Source organism: Doryrhamphus excisus, chromosome 2 (assembly GCF_030265055.1).
Source record: "Doryrhamphus excisus isolate RoL2022-K1 chromosome 2, RoL_Dexc_1.0, whole genome shotgun sequence".
Lineage (NCBI taxonomy): Eukaryota > Metazoa > Chordata > Actinopteri > Syngnathiformes > Syngnathidae > Doryrhamphus > Doryrhamphus excisus.
This window is the reverse complement of record NC_080467.1, coordinates 6,121,197-6,137,386: the sequence shown is the minus strand read 5'-3', so window position 1 is coordinate 6,137,386 and position 16,190 is coordinate 6,121,197. Positions and strand designations below refer to the sequence as shown.

Sequence of the window (16,190 nt, the reverse complement as noted above, 5' to 3'; positions counted from 1 at the left end):
CTTATTCAGACCCAGCCAGTATAACCAGTAGCTCTGAACCGAGTATAAAATAGTAATACACAGTGCATACTTTGATAATATTGATGAATTTTATTTAGTGAACACAATGATTATATATGAGAGCATATTTTTTAACATTCTTATTTTGAAGCCCTAAACTTGGTTTTCCTCATATGAATCATTAGTGTAGGATGTTGGCATACGGAGAGAAAAAACAAAGTCACCAGTCAATACAGGGTGGATGTACAGTGGGCTGGACTTTTTCTGGGCCTCCAAAGCCAATCAAATGGTGCAGACGCCCACTGAGGGCGGGGCTGCGTGTCCAGGTGTTCTTGAACATGGCGGACAACTTCCTCACCATCCTGCGGCTTCTGGTTCTGACCGAGAACCACATCAGCCCCAAACTGCAGCAGAGGATGGCCAATCTGCTGACTTAAGGTGACAGGAAAGACGACAGACGAGGCCCGCCCCTCCAACCTACACCCCAGCATGCCTCCACCAATCAGAGACGAGAAACATCCCAACCCCGCACTGAACTTTTCAGAAGCTGGATCAGATCCAGTGGGTTTCGCTCTGTCCACTTCTTAAACGTGTACAGACTCCGCCCCCTGACATATTAGGTCTAGGCGAGAGCTTATTGGCCGAGACCCACCCTCCAACATACATACTTCCTGTTTGTGAGACCAGCCAATCAACTCCTAAATAATAAACAGGAAATGTTGGATTTTTTTAATACAAACATTTCCAAGACAATCACTGACCTCTGACCTGTAACCTGAAGGTGCGAGGACGACGTGTGGCATGTTGCCACATTAGAGTGGCTTTAAGTCCAAAATGGCATGCTCTTATTTTGAAAGGTCAGTATCCATGATGAGTGATGACGTCAGTGCTCATTAGCATAATATGAAGGCTGTATGGGGACAGGGTCACAGTTCAACTTCCTGTCAGTTGTGTGCAGAAAGTTCATGCGACAGTCGGCATGGTTCTGCTGCGCTCGCTGTCGCCTCCAGGGGGCGTGGCCACAGGCTCTGCAATGAGCGTGCAGCACGAATGTTGCGGTCAGCACGACCGCGACCGAAGTCACGGCCGCCAACACCTGCAGTGAAAGCATCTCCGTTCTTGACAGACCAACGCTGCGCTCGCTCAGTGTCACCCTGAAGAGCACATCGACGCCGTCTGTGCTGTTGTCGGCCCCGCCCTTGGTCAGTCGTTGTCCTCGCCACTCACGACCATCGCCGGTCCTCAGCTCCACCTGGCAGGTGAGACCGGCGAAGCCCGGTCGGCACACACAGTGGAAGCTTCCGGCGAGGTCGAGGCAGCGGCCGGCATTGAGGCAAGGCCGACTAGCACAGTCGTCCACGTTGACTGTGCAGAAGCGTCCGGTGAAGCCGGCGGGGCAAACGCACAGGAAGCGGTTCACGGCGTCCAGGCATGTGGCGCCGTTGGCACAAGGCGCCATGGCACAGTCGTCCATGTCGAACTCACAGCGTGGCCCGCTGAAGCCTGCCAAGCAGCGACAAGTCAACTGGGCCGCAAAGCCGTGGTCATCTTCGCACTGGCCGCCATTTTGACATGCCGACCTGCAGGAAGTACATCACGTAAAGATGGCTGCTGGTCACATGACAAAGGCGAAGTTACCTGTTCCGCAGGCACGGCCCCGTCTTCAGCTCACAGTTTGGACCGTAGAAGTCCGGTGGACACACGCACGTGAATTCGCCGTCGTCGTCCATCACACACGTGGCTCCGTTGTGACACGGCCGCCGTGAGCACGCATTGAGGTCTGCAGGAGGATGTCACATGGAGACATGAAGCCGCCGCAATGTAAATATGCAAAAGGGGGGACCCACCTTTGTCACAGAAGCGTCCCCCCCAGCCAGGCAGGCACTCGCACTGCCAAGGGCGCCGGCAGCTTCCGTGGACGCAGCCCGGTGTCGGAACGCAGCGTTCGCAGACCTCGCCTTCCCAGCCGGGGTCACACCTGAAGACGGGCAAAGAGGTGGAGTCAGGTCACAGGGAGAGGCACGCCCACGGCTGATTGGACGACGACGCTATGACTCACCTGCACGCTCCTGAGTCGTCACAGCGACTGTTGGCCCTTTCACAGCTGCACTCGCCTCCTGAAGACAGAACATCAACAATGTGGACGAAGAACTTTGACATCAAGAAGAAGGAAAAAGTCCAAGTATCACCTTCACTGTCACACTTGGCTGGCAGGATGAGCAGCAGCAGAACGCACGGCAACATGGTCACCTGCAACACACAGAACAACACATCAGAACCTCCGCTACCTGATCATCAGAACCTCTGTAATGACCAGTAGAACCTTTTAGTAAACACTAGCACCTCTACAGTTCCCACTACTGTACTACCTTTAAAGGAGAACTTTAGCACAACCTCCGAGGTGACTATTAGAACATCTGTAGGCTCCACTAGAACGTCTACCATGATTACTAGAACCTCTGATGCTACAGCATGTAGTTGTCATTAGAACCTGTGCAAAAGGGAACCAAGAACATTTACAAGAGTTGTAGTCAATGTTCTAGTGTAAAAACCCACCTGTGTGGAACTTCTGGTCATCAAAGGTTCTTTATGGTTTTGTGTGTTGAGTGAGGTTCTAACCTGCCAGAAGAAGCGAGTCAGAGCAGCCTGGAGGTTCCTTGTCGTCTCTGAAGTGAGCGTCAACATAACACACAAACCACCTGGCAAAGCACAATGGGAGCTTCGGAGGTTGGGGGGGGGGGGGTGATGATCCCACCCTCAGAATGGCAGCTGGACCCCTCGCTTACACACACACACACACACACACACACACATTTTAGTATTTAACTGGAGGCTCGTCTTTGTTTGTGTCTTGGTGTAAATGTGCTAAATAATCACTAGAACCTCTAGTCATTAATAGAACCTCTATAGCAGTAGACCACTAGAACCCATACAGTCATCAATACAACCTGTGTAGCAGTAGAACACAGGAACATCTACAACTATCACTAGAACCTGTAGCAGTAGAATACTAGAACCTCTAGAGTTATCACAAGAACCTCTATAGCAGTAGGACATGAGAACATCTACACTTATCATGAAAACCTCTATAGCAGTAGACCACTAGAACCTCTAGAGTTATCACTAGAACGCTATAGCAGTAGAACACTAGAACCTCTAGAGTTATCACAAGAACTGCTATAGCGGTAGAACACGAGAACCTCTAGAGTTATCACAAGAACCTCTATAGCAGTAGAACACGAGGACATCTACACTTATCACGAAAACCTCTATAGCAGTAGAACACTAGAACCTTTACAGTTATCACTAGAACTTCTGTAGCCGGAGAACACTAGAACCTCTACACTTATCACAAAAACCTCTATAGCAGTAGACCACTAGAACCTCTATAGTCATTAATACAACCTGTGTAGCAGTAGAACACTGGAACATCTACCGTTATCACTAGAACCTGTAGCAGGAGAACACTAGAACCTCTAGAGTTATCACAAGAACCTCTATAGCAGTAGAACACGAGAATATCTAGAACCTCTACATTTATCACAGAAACCTCTGCGGCAATAGAACACTAGAACCTGTAGTTATCACTAGAACCTCTGTAGCAGCAGAACACTAGAACCTCTCGAGTTATCAGTTCAACTCTATAGCAGTACGACACTAGAAAGTCTACACTTATCACTAAAACCTCTACATTTATCACAGAAACCTCTGCAGCAGAACACTAGAACCTCTAGAGTTATCACTAGAACATCTGTAGCAGAACACTAGAACCTCTACGCTTATCACAAAAACCTCTATAGCAGTAGAACACTTGAAAGTCTACACTTATAACTAGAACCTCTGCATTTATCACGAAACCTCTGCAGCAGGAGAACACTAGAACCTCTAGAGTTATCACTAGAACCCCTGTAGCAGAACAGCAGAACTGAAATATGTACATATAATATCATGATAATTGATATTATGCATAATATAGCTAAGCTAGTTTAGTGTAATAATAATACTAATAGCTAGTATAGTATGTATAATGATATGAATAATCATAGTATGTATGTAATATCATAATAATAGCGTGTATTGTGTGTCATCTTCCTTTATGTTGTCCATGTTTGGAAAAGTCCTTGAACGTCTCAGCTGATGAACGGACACTGGCCATGACCTCTGACCCTGGCATGCTGCCATTCTTGTCTGATGACACACTAACGTGCACGCTTAACGCTTGCACACACCTGTCCATCAGTTCAGTGTGTGTGTGTGTGTGTGTGTGTGCGTGTGTGTGTGTGGGTGAGAGGGGCGTCCCGAAGAAAGAGTGAAGTGTACTGATTGGAAAGATGGCATCCATGGGAACAGCTGCTGCCACTCCAACGAGCCAACCAACATTCCTGCCGACGTTCCCATTCCTCGCAGGAGTGTGGCGTCCGATCTGGATTGTTGTGAAGCAGCTGGGCATTGTCCTCGTCTTTCTTTTGCACACCCATAATCTTCTCGGCAGCTGCTGTGTGTGTGTGCGTGTGGACATGTTTTGTCCAAGGAGAGTTCCAAAGTAAAGCAACGGGGGTGGGCAGACAATGAAGTGAAGGATCTTCATGTTACTTTCCATACATCTGCAGTTCACTGCACAACCACACGGGGGAGTGCTTCCTTTACGATGTACTGTATTCGGCCTTGTCACTGAAGCGATATTAGCTATCATCCACTATTAAACAATATCCAGCTATTAAATAATAATGGACCATGTGGCTAATGGCTAATAAACCAAAATACCAATCATTCTCCTAGTAAAGCTTCGACTAGTTCGACTTCGTAAAAGCAATTACTGACACGTCGTCCATTTTGAATCGGAGGCAAAAGAAGAAAAAGGTTTGTAAAGACAAAACATAGGAACAAAAGCAACTTGATTGATCATGTGATCACGCCCTGACGTCACGGCGAGAACAACGTCACTACGCACAGAACGTCAGGAAAGGGGAGGGGAGCACGGGATTCCAGAGGAGGATTACCCATCATGCCCCGCGGGCGAAGATGGCGACAGTTAAGGCGAAGAGCACATCAACTTTCTCCGAGTGATTTTCGTCGCTTGTTCGACGTCTCTTCAGCCACTTCTGGTCCTCTCGCCGCGCAGCTCCGCCAACACCTCGACGGCCGAGGATCGTTGCTCGCTCCCGGCGTCGGATCGCCGAGGAACCCGCCGGGCCGGAGAGCGCAGCTTCGGCTAAAGTTTCCGCTTGTCTCGGGTGCCGTAGGCGGACCACCGGGCCCAACACCGAGGTGAGCAGGTTCGGGTGTGGGCGTGGCTTTGACTGATCGTTACTTTGCCCCCGGTGCGGCTCGGTCCGGGCATGTTGGACTCTGGTCACCGGCCTCTCGGCCCCGCCTGATTCGGCTTCGGCTCGGTATCAGTTCGGCTTTATCAAAGTGTGTGCGTGCTTGCGCGTGCTTGTGTGTGGGGTCAGATGGAGAAGGACTGAAGGTGGTGCTGTTGCCCTTTGACCGCTGAGGAAAAGCTGCCTGCTCGTGCGGGCTTGTGTTGCCATGGCAACACATTGAACCCAAACACAATAATTGTCATTTCTTGGCACTGAAACGACCATTTTCAACTTAAAGAAGGCGTGGGAAGAAAAACGGAAATAAAACATTGGAAGCAGTTCAAAAATGCCAGCAAGGCATGCTGGGTAATTGAATGCATAATGATTTTTTTCTTCTTTTTACCATTCTAAGAGGATGAACACGAGACTAGTCGCTGGACCTTTTGTGGGACGCTAAATCCTTTTTCTGTCTTATGTTGCTCTTATGTTGAAGGTTAAAAGTCAGTTTGCTAATGTTAGCCTCATTGAGATCAATGCAGCTGCACTTCCTGTTCTGGAAACAAGCTGAGATCAATGTGTAGCCTGAGGCGCACACACACACACACACACGCACGTTTGATGCTGATAAGTTGTGACAAGCTTGGACCTGGTTAGAGTGTGTGTGTGTGTGTTTGTGTGTATGAGCAAGCGAGAGCGGGGGTCCCGTCACTTGCTGCTGAGGCGGTCTGAGGGTGCGTGTCTGCTTGGCGTCTCCTGACTGGTCTTCTCTGACAGGACTGACAGGAAGGAAGTAAGGACGGAGGCCCAGGATGACGAGTGCGGCGCCGGCCAGGAAGCCCTATCGTAAAGCTCCTCCGCAGCATCGTGAGACGCGTCAAGCCCTTCCCGCCACGCCGCCCCCTCAGATGCAGCAGCTCGATGACAGTCAGGTAAAGCAACAATCTGTAAACACGCCTCCAACTTCCCTTCAGACACTTCCTGCTGCGTGCAAACCACAACGCAGCATCGGGTCGCCACAAGGCGTCCCTGACGCATCTCTTTCGGCGTCTGACAGTGAGCTGGACGTCTCCAGCTTGTCCAGCTTGGAGTTTTCTATTTCGCCCCCGCGGCGCTTCAGCTTTCAGAGCCGCCATGCAGAGATTAGCAACCGCGTGACAAGCGGCTCGACGACACGGCAAAACGCCAGGAGACGCTGTGCGGACAAACAGACCCCGAATCGAGCGCCCATTCCCCCCAAGAGCATCCTGAAGAAGCACGTTCCCCTGGGGGTGCAGCACCACTATGATGTCATCAGGAAGTCCAAGTCAGTGGAACTGTTGGACGGCAGCACGGGGCAGGACACCGGCTGTGTCCCGACTCGCTCTTTAGACGGGGGGCCGGCCTCCAATGTGCGGCGCTCGTCCAGTGTGCGGCGCTCATGCAGCCCGCCTTTACCCCGAAGTAGCAAACACTTGAAGTGGAACATGCACTTCCTGGAAGAGAAGGTTCGCTTCTCCAGCTTTCTGGATGAAATCACCTGCCGCGTCCTGAGCCCCGCCCACCTCACAATGCTTGGCAAGGAGGCCTCCGGAGTGCGTGGAAGCCCCGCCCCTCAGCATCACAGCCACACCCAGAAGAAGCAGCACCCGGCGGAGTGCAAGTCAGCGCACCGCCGGGAGCGTTGGGATGGGTGGGTGGCAGCACTGCAGCAGTCGGAGCGCTTCAAGCCTCGAAGGAGGGAGACCCCCGAATCCCGGGAAGCTATCACAAAGGGGGCGGGGCATGTAGAGGAAGTGGTGAAGGTAAACGGAGGAGAAAAGTTGGATTGTCGACAGACAGATGATCACAAACACGGACTTCCGCTTACTAAACAGGATGTAGTGTCACGTACTAAGGTAGGTTGGGACCCCATTCTCGTCCTCCCGACGTTATGTCCTATGTTTTCCACAATGCAACATTGCCTTCTTTTGCCGCCGCTGACCATTGTCCTCGTTTCCTGACTCTGTCTTTTTGGTCTTGTCTTTCAGGACGTTTTATCTGATTCCGACCGCATCAGGTGAGACGTCCTTCATTTTCTACCGCCTTTTAGTACATGAAAAATAATAATCATATTTAATTTCATGTAATTACATTAATGTAATTAATTTCTGTTCATTTTATTGCCTGCTACAACTAAAGGCACTCAAGGTTGGTTGACAAATATCATGCTAAACTTATTGATGTAAGAACTGAGGTGATTTTGATTTTATCATCAAGCAAACCATGGAAGTTTCCAGTAGTCAGCTCTCAAACCAGTGGTGGGCAAACTACGGCCCGGGGGCCACATCCGGCCCGCCAAGTGTTTGAATATGGTCTGCATGTTCTTTCCATAGCATTTCATTGAAACTTAACATACAACCTGGCTTGGGACAACCTTTCGATGGTTTAGTAGATTTTTTTTTTATCAATTTGGTTATTGGATATGGTCTGCTCCTGAAAAATGGACACAAGCATATATTACAGGTTATATAGGTTATATATATATATATATAGGTTACACGACAATTTTACAGATACAATAATACCACGTGGACTGTTGCATGTAAAATATATAATCTTTTGGCCAATTTATTAAAATCAATGCGGCCACCCCTGTCCTAAATGTAGCTGCTAATATATCAGTCCAATGGTGTGTTTAGGTGCATTCCAATGGATGGAGAAAGTGAGGACACAAAGGTGGTGTAATAATTTTTTTCAATGACTATAGCATTTTGTTAGGTGTGCACTTTATAATACTTCATAGTATTATAGTATAGTATTATAGTACTTTATAATTGGATAAGCGGAGGAAAATGGATGGATGGATGTACTTTATAATCCTATTAAAGTAATCCCCCCCCACACACACACCATTCTAGTCTAATTTGCATAATTGGCCATGACACAACAAGTGATTGTGTGTGGACGTGATAGACGCCGCTTTTTGGTTTGTGTCATAAGAAATTATCGCGACATTATCGTGTTTCTAAAGCTTATTTAACAGCTGAACATGAACTTATTGATTTACGGCTGTTGGTTTGAGTTTGTGGAGCAGTAGGCGTGCTGGCGTGCCCCCTTATAACACGCATGGGCGATTTAAAAAGAACAATAACCAAAGAAATTCACCTTTCCGCTGAGAAAATAAGACATATTAGAGAAAATAAAGATACTGCGAAAATAAGATACCGCGAGCAGTTCCTTGTTCCTTATGTTTTCTGGTCAGCATACTTCTGCTACAGTTACTGCAGTAACTTCCCTTCAACCTGAATTATCCAATATCAGTTTATTCATTTATTCATCATTTTCTGTAAATATGTCATTGTTGAGTGTCCGTGGTGTCAAGACTGGCAGAGCGATGTAATATTGGTCTGTGTGGCAACACGTATCTGATTGCCTCGTTCCTCCGATAGACTTAGTGATGCACGTCAGGTGGTTAGCAGTGACATTTTGCAACATTTTTGGTTAGCGGTGACGTTTTGCAGCATTTTTGGTTAGCGGTGACACTTTGGAACATTTTTGGTTAGCTTGACATTTTGGATGATTTCTGGTTAGTGGTGACATTTAGCAATATTTTTGGTTAGCGGTGACGTTTTGCAGCATTTTTTGGTGGCGGTGATGTTTTGTAACATTTTTTGGTGGCGGTGACATTTTGCAACATTTTCTGGTGGCGGTGACGTTTTGCAACATTTTTGGGTGGCGGTGACACTTTGCAACATTTTGGAGTCGAGGTGACGTTTTGCAACATTTTTGGTTAGCGGTGACGTATTTCAACATGTTTGGTTAGCGGTGATGTTTTGCAACATGTTTGGTTAGCGGTGACGTTTTGCAACATTTTTGGGTGTCGGTGACGTTTTGCATCTTTTTTGGGTGACGGTGACAATTTCCAACTTTTTTGGGTGACGGTGCATTTAGGAGACGGTAATACCGCCACACATAAATGAACACTATATGTTGGAATATCTTCATCATGAAAGTTTGTGACAAGGGTGAATTATAATGTTCTGTAGGCTACCTTGGGCATGATGAATTATCTGTGATTGACGGAGTGTTGCTGGTTACAGAATCCTTCAGCAGCAGAATGAAGATCTGCGCCGACGCCTTTCTCTCTCCACTCACAAGATGGAGGCCATGGAGGCGGAGTTTGATGGTGGCCGCCATTACATGGAGGCGGAGCTAAGTCGAACCAGAGAGGACCTCGACAAGATGAGGGACAAGTTTCGCCGGTGAGGCTTGGATACTGGTGTCATAGTATGATCTACTTATCATGGACAGCAATCCCTCGTTTATGGCGACCGCGTTAAGCAAATTTCTGCAAAGTGGGTTCAGTATTAATGCACTGAATATTTTCGTAGTTGGAGTGTGGACAACTTTCTGAATACAAGTTTTAAAATGATTAGAGCCCTGTAGACATGAAATGACACCCCTATAATGACTTTTACGCTCTTATTATTCTTTGTTTACGTTCCTGCTAGCATTGCAACCTAGCAAGCTTCTCCGATATACTTATTCTGAACTTAAGCAACTGTTTCAAACGAAGTGTGGAAGAAGGACAAGGAAGCCAAAACCGTACCACTTCCACACGGAATCAGGGGAGACATTTTTTTCCTTCAATCTCAGCCTTGGCGTGTCTGTCTCATAGCAAGCTAGCGAGCTAACTAGTTAGCTTCTCTCAATATACTTATTCTAAACTTAAGTGTTTTAAATAGCGTGGGGAAAAAGGACAAAGAGGCCAAAAATATACCACTTCCACACGGAATGAGAGGAGAACCTTTTCCCCCCACCCGACCTCAGCCGTGGCGTGTCGGCTCAGTAGCCAGTCTGCATGCAGGCCTTAGTCCAGCATTGCTACCATGATGTACTAGCACTTGACTTGAGAGTACCTGAGGTATTTGCATGGTCGTACTCTGGAAACCTCAGGTTTTCCCACAGGACTGCAATCTATCTGTGGCTTTGAGTTGTCATGGACTAACTGGGAGTGCTTCCAGAGGCCTTCAGAACCTTCTCCCCCGCTTTCATGTTAGTCTCCAATAAGACCTCCATTGGCTAAATATAGCCGTGACGTGCTCCCACATCTACCAGGCAGGTATGAGGTGCGTTAAGATGCCATCTACTGTACGGTGTCGGAAGGACGAGCTGCATTCACACACACACACACACACACACTCTCACACACACAGTCTCGTTTTAATGTTTTCATGAGCCAGGACCAAATGGAAGTGAAGACTATTTTTTCCCTCCGCAGACTCCAGAACAGCTACACGGCGTCTCAGAGGGCCAATCAGGACTTGGAGGAGAAGCTTCATGCTCTGGTAACTCCTGGACTTTGAGGAGGCCATGACAGCCAATCAGCAAGCCACTATTTCTCTTTTGGTGTTTAGCTCCATTTCTTTCATTCTTTGACCTGTCCTTCATTTGGATGAAAGCAGTAACTATGGCAACCACCGACCGTCTCCATAACAACAGCATTTGTGGCCAGCTCCTGATTGATGGACAGCTGCAGAAACGAGTAGAGGGCGGGGCTATTCGCTACGTGTGATTGATGAGTGGGCCAATAAGCGATCGATGGAGTGAATGCAATCATTGATTACTAATGGTGGCGGAGGAAGTGGCTGGTTGCCAGGGGCGACGGGGGGTGGCCGGGAGAAGAGGCTTGGTTGCCATGGTTACGTCCTGCGTTCTGATCCACGCAGAGTTTGCCTCAACTGTTAAGTCAATCGATAGATTTGATCACTTTTGTTTTTCCGCTTCCATCTTCTTTCACGCTGCTCTGTGACGGAATCATCATCATCCTCATCCTCAGGCTGCCGTCAGTCAGACCTGGGTCCATGCAGTTGGGTGCACCTTCATCTTCCTCATTTCAGTCTCACGGTCTCAAGTTAGCCCGTTAGCGTTACAGTGCAAGTGTGCATGCTAGTTAGCGTCGTAGCATTGAACGCATGTTGAGTGGTGAAGCGGCGCGTCATGTAGTCGACCCACGGCCTTCCTCATTGGCCGTCCGGTTGCTAACGTGATCCCGTTACTCCTCCCACAGCTACGCAAGGTGGAGAGGGACAAGAAGACCATGGACCAGGAGATCGTGGAGCTCACCAACAAATTGCTGGAGGCCAAGAACACCATCGACCACCTGGAGGAGCTTAATGTGAGGACCTTACTTTACATACCTGGACAGTCATGCTATGCTAGCACCGGTAGCATTAGCATTGAAGAGCTAATCCAGAAATTCTCAGTTTGTGCACTTGAGGTCTTGCACTTTTGAGTACAACTGCTGGTGGACTTATACTTAGTGTTTGTAGTGCATAAGTGTACACTTGTCTACTTACAGGCTTTTTGAGTGCACAAATAAACACGTGTCTATTAACACTTAGTGTTTTGAGTGCATAAATGTACAAAGTGTACAACTTTTGAGTGCACACTTAGACTTTGAGTTCATTGGCGCAGACTGGTGTACTTACACATAGTGTTTTGAGTGTATGAGTACACACTCTTATTCATCAGTGCACACCAGTGTACTTACACTCTGGGGTATGGCTCAGGACACTTAAAGTGGTGTACTTAGTGTACTTTGAGTACATAAGTGCTCACTGATGTCTAAGTGTGTTAACAGCAGTACATTGTCCGTACCCTGATGTTGTACTCAACACACTCAAGTGCGCCACCCCTAGTCGTCGCCATCTTGGCAATGTAGAGGAAGGGGAAGGATTAGCTTGAGCAGTAGCAAATCACAGCTACGCTAAAGTGTGTTGGTGGCCATTTTTAAGAACAAGGGTGATGTGCAGAGCTGTGGCCGCTACAGAGGTATAAAGCTAATGAGCCATACCATGAAATTATGAAAAAGAGGAGTTGAAGCTAGACTAATGGCAGAAGTTAGCATCTGTGAGCAGCAGTATGGTTTCTCCATGGACTATCATGTTTGCAGATGACATTGGGATTGGTACTGAAATAAGTATTCCAATTGAGATACTCAGCACTGTATCTTAAAATGCTGCCCCCTGTTGGCTGACGCATTGCTACCGTTAGCTTAGCATTAGCCACTCCGAGCATCCAGGAGCTCCTGGCTGAGCATTGTTTTGTTCCTCAGGAACGTTACCGGCAGGACTGCAACCTCGCCGTTCAGCTGCTCAAGTGCAACAAGTCCCACTTCAGGAACCACAAGTTTGCCGATGTAAGTAACGTGTGTGTGTGAGGGGGCGGAGCCAGGGCATGTCAGCTATGGTCCTCAATGGGTTGTTGTTGTCATGCAGCTGCCCGCGGAGTTGCAGGACATGTTGAACAAACACATGAAGAGCAGCCTACCAGAGCGAAGCCCCGCCCCCTCTGGCCAGGACCCGGACACGCTCAGTTTGACGCCGTCCGATGTGGTCCCCACCTCCGTCATCGCTCGCGTGCTGGAGAAACCCGAGCCGCTGCTTCTGAACTCGGCCCAGTCCAGCAGCTGCGGCTGGCCCGTGGCGGAGGACGTCTTTGTGCATGTGGACATGACGGGCCCGCAGGCGGCGCCCGCAGAGGGACGCGGTCGTGACGAGGGCGGCGACGAGGACACGGCCACGCTCAACGGCTCGTGTCAGAGCCAAAGCAGTCTAGACGTGGGCGAGGAGGCGGGCGGCACGCCGTCCTTCGACAAGCTCAACCCGTACCCACCGCCGCCACCGCCCAACCCGCTGTACCCGGGTCGCAAGGTCATCGAATTTTCCTCAGACGACAAAGTGAAGATCCCCAAGAACAGCCCGCTGCCTAACTGCACCTACGCCACGCGCCAGGCCATCTCGCTCAGCCTGGTGCAGAACGACGACCCGCCTCACGGAAGCCCCACCCTCTCAGGCGGCGGACGGATTCAGCCCTCGAGGCAGGACGCCGGTGTGGAGCTGCCATCCAACCAATCTAGCCCCTTCAGCAGCCCCCCACAGGTCAGTAAAGCCCCGCCCACATTCATGTTGTCATTGATCATCAAATTATTGGGTGTTAATGTGGCATGGATCAACGATTGTGATCAGATGACTTAAACTCCGCCCACAGGCACCCAGCGTTCTCACTAGCTCCGGCAGCTCGGAGGAGGATCTTCTGGCCAACTGGCAGCGTGTGTTCGTGGACAAGATGGCCGCGCAGCCGCAGCAGGCGGCGGGCGCGGCGGCCTCGTCGGAGCGCCATCGAGCGGCGTACTCCGATGGCGAGGAGGGGTCGTCCGCCCACAGCTGGACTCCAAGCCGCGGCTCCAGCCTCGACACCGACACTGACACGGAGCCACGCCCCTACGGGAGGGGCCAGTACGGCGGCAGCGGCGACTCTGTGGACGGTGGCGAGCGGCTCCTGATGAAGCTGGATGAAGACGGCGGTAGCGGGGACACCGCGGTCGCGATGACGACGCACCACGCCGACGCACGCCGGGAAGAGGAGGAGGAGGAGCGGGAAGTCCCTCCTCGCCTCCTGGACTTTGACTCCGCCTACGCTGCGGCGGCTCTGCCGCGACCTCACAGGAGTCCCAAGAGGATGGGCGTGCATCACCTGCACCGCAAGGACGGCCTGAGCCACGCCCACCAGCACCTGATGGACTGAAGCCCCGCCCACCCAGGTTAGACGTCACACCCACCCAGGATACAGCCATACGTGCACACGCTTTCCGTGCCTAACATCTGCTACCACGTCAGGTCAAAGGTCAGACACAGTCATCATCCACTGTGGGGCGGGGCTACCGTTTCTCATCAATCACAAAGAAAAAAAATAATTTTGAGTACTTTTATTTGTGTTGCGCACCGCCGCTAACATGTTAGCGTGCTAGCATGTTAGCACGCTTGTCTTCTCCTTTTCGTTTCTTGATGAACTTTTTCTTCCTCACGACGACACGTGAATGATTGATTGATTGACTGCTATTAATCACCGCCGACATCGTTAATGTCAAATTCACCTGACGACGATCACAAGTCTTATTATTTCAAAATAAGTTATTTTCCGGTTAGGTGATGAGGTTACAGACGCCGCCACTGTTGCATTGTGGGACGTGTGTGTGTGTGTGTGTTGTGCTTTGCTAACATCGGAGGACTGTTGTTGTCCGGAATTATTCGATGGAAAACGTGGGAGTTGAAACAGGCTGCTAACAAAATAAAAGCCTCATCGGCTGCTGCAAGAACGCCCAAAGGCAGTGGAGTCTTCCTCATCTTCATCATTTCAATATTTCAGAGGAGACAGTCGGAGTAAAAATAGATTTTCCTTCTACAACTTTAATGAGTCATCGCTTCTTGTCGTCGTCGTTTTTATTCTTTCTCTCAGGGGGGGCCTCCTCTTCCTCGGTCGTCACGGAGACGCCTGGGCTTTGCTCTTTTAGACGTCCAAAAGTCCATCATTTTGTCTTTTAATCCTATTTTGCCATCAATATTTCTGAAAGGACAGTAAATGACATTGGCCACGTCCCACAATGCATCAGAAGGGCTGCACACAGGAAATGCTTGTCACACAAAAACGTCATTGTCAGTATTTTATTTATTAGTTGACGTGCTTTTCACAATCTGTGCTAGCTTGTTGTGTTTACTAAGCAAACATGTGACAACATGGCCGCTCTGCAAAGTGACGGACAGGAACTTTAATGTAACTCCGCCTCCTCGCCAACAGGTGCTCTCACCGTCGCTGACCTTTGCACTGCAAGCGTCCCGACTCAAACGTTCCCGTAATTTCATTTCCTTTACTTCTGTTTGACAAAAGTGCTTCAAATGATGAATGAATGCTTTTATTTTCTCAATTTGTAAGCTGATGTATATTTTCAAATTAAAAATGTTAAGACTTGTGGTGTCTTGCTACCCTAACTGGTCACATGACCACGTTTGATGCTTCACTTTATCAAATGTGTTTATTGTGAAGGTGGCCAGGAAGTCACAGGTCCTCTTATATGAGGGGGAGATGACCTTCAAAATAAAAGACAGGAAGTACAATTCAGAGAGGCTCGGCTGGCTTTGTTTTGAAGAACTCGTCCAGAATCTGATCCAGAACATGGTCCAGGTGCTCCTCACTATAGTCTCGCACCATCATCAGCTCGCCATCTGCCGCCCCTCGGATCATGGCCGACAACGCTGTGAGCGGAAGTCACATGGTGTCACATGACAAAAAGAATTTAACAATTTTTGACAATGTTAGACATCATTTATCTCAGCTAAACCAAGCACTTACTACGTCCTGATGAAGGCCTGAAGAGACACAGAATCCTCTTCCTCATCACGTAGGCGTGGCCAAGCTCGTAGCCCACGCCCAGCGACGGCTGCGTCACCTCGGCAACGACAGCTGTGGACGAACAACAAGAGTTAGCAAGCAAGTTAGCCTTTCAGGTTGACTTGCCGTAATGCTAATGAGTGTTACCATCAGCTTGACGGAGCCAGTCCAGGTCCCGGTCGTGAATGATTCGGTCTCCTAACGACCCCTCTCCTGTCCAATCACAGCGGTGACGTCACACAACAAACTGTTCTATCTACACAGTACTCTGCCAAGTTATCACAGAGAGAAGTGACCTCTGACCTTTGTCCGTGAGCGTGTCGCTGCTCACGTGTTCGGTGAGGACGGTTCCGAACTTCTGAAGTTTTTGGACCACTTTCTGGTAAAGTTGCACGTCATCTCTCCCGCCACGGATACTTCCACAAAAATAAATCTTCATGGTTATTGTTTCTTTTATTCACTAAAGCTTTCCCAATGAACAAGCGCGCTCAAACTCGGCGTGCTACTTGTTAACGTCACGTCCGGAAATTAGCCGGCCAATCACAGAGCAGGTCTGCTCTTCTTCGTTTTCGACGGCGAAGTTCGAATTAGTGCATGAGTTGTCTTGGGGACAGCTTTTAAGACGTATGTTTAATTTTGATTATATCATGCTTTAACGTTTTTAAGGATCCTATTAACATACCTACATTATGCGCC

At 49.0% G+C, this 16,190-nt stretch overlaps 3 protein-coding genes across 8 annotated transcripts; 1 reads left to right on the top strand and 2 right to left on the bottom strand.

Moving 5' to 3' along the window:
- Positions 1 to 21: 21 nt before the first annotated feature.
- On the bottom strand, positions 22 to 5,360 carry dlk2 (delta-like 2 homolog (Drosophila)). 3 transcript variants are annotated; one of them, XM_058064759.1, is made up of 7 exons: positions 2,620 to 5,360; positions 2,370 to 2,491; positions 2,190 to 2,250; positions 2,060 to 2,117; positions 1,848 to 1,978; positions 1,639 to 1,780; positions 22 to 1,580 (listed from the first exon to the last, which is right to left on the bottom strand). In XM_058064759.1, exons 3-7 carry the CDS (start codon positions 2,242 to 2,244, stop codon positions 884 to 886), a joined length of 1,083 nt encoding a protein of 360 aa, XP_057920742.1. In that variant the 5' UTR covers positions 2,245 to 2,250; positions 2,370 to 2,491; positions 2,620 to 5,360; the 3' UTR covers positions 22 to 883. The 3 variants fall into 3 exon arrangements, with proteins under 3 accessions (XP_057920742.1, XP_057920740.1, XP_057920739.1); XM_058064757.1 differs by lacking the exon at positions 2,370 to 2,491 and having other exon boundaries at positions 2,620 to 2,883; positions 3,110 to 3,130; XM_058064756.1 differs by lacking the exon at positions 2,370 to 2,491.
- On the top strand, positions 4,963 to 15,230 carry tjap1 (tight junction associated protein 1 (peripheral)). 4 transcript variants are annotated; one of them, XM_058064740.1, is made up of 10 exons: positions 4,963 to 5,268; positions 6,081 to 6,235; positions 7,313 to 7,341; positions 9,365 to 9,526; positions 10,546 to 10,612; positions 11,104 to 11,133; positions 11,335 to 11,442; positions 12,382 to 12,465; positions 12,545 to 13,207; positions 13,317 to 15,228. In XM_058064740.1, exons 2-10 carry the CDS (start codon positions 6,116 to 6,118, stop codon positions 13,851 to 13,853), a joined length of 1,800 nt encoding a protein of 599 aa, XP_057920723.1. In that variant the 5' UTR covers positions 4,963 to 5,268; positions 6,081 to 6,115; the 3' UTR covers positions 13,854 to 15,228. The 4 variants fall into 4 exon arrangements, with proteins under 4 accessions (XP_057920723.1, XP_057920724.1, XP_057920720.1 ...); XM_058064741.1 differs by lacking the exon at positions 11,104 to 11,133 and having other exon boundaries at positions 13,317 to 15,227; XM_058064737.1 differs by lacking the exons at positions 4,963 to 5,268; positions 6,081 to 6,235 and adding an exon at positions 6,273 to 7,180 and having other exon boundaries at positions 13,317 to 15,230.
- Positions 14,765 to 16,184, bottom strand: dnph1 (2'-deoxynucleoside 5'-phosphate N-hydrolase 1). The gene is made up of 4 exons (XM_058064764.1): positions 15,798 to 16,184; positions 15,642 to 15,707; positions 15,456 to 15,566; positions 14,765 to 15,358 (listed from the first exon to the last, which is right to left on the bottom strand). The coding sequence occupies exons 1-4, from the start codon at positions 15,931 to 15,933 to the stop codon at positions 15,222 to 15,224; spliced, it is 450 nt and encodes a 149-aa protein (XP_057920747.1). The 5' UTR covers positions 15,934 to 16,184; the 3' UTR covers positions 14,765 to 15,221.
- Positions 16,185 to 16,190: the final 6 nt, after the last annotated feature.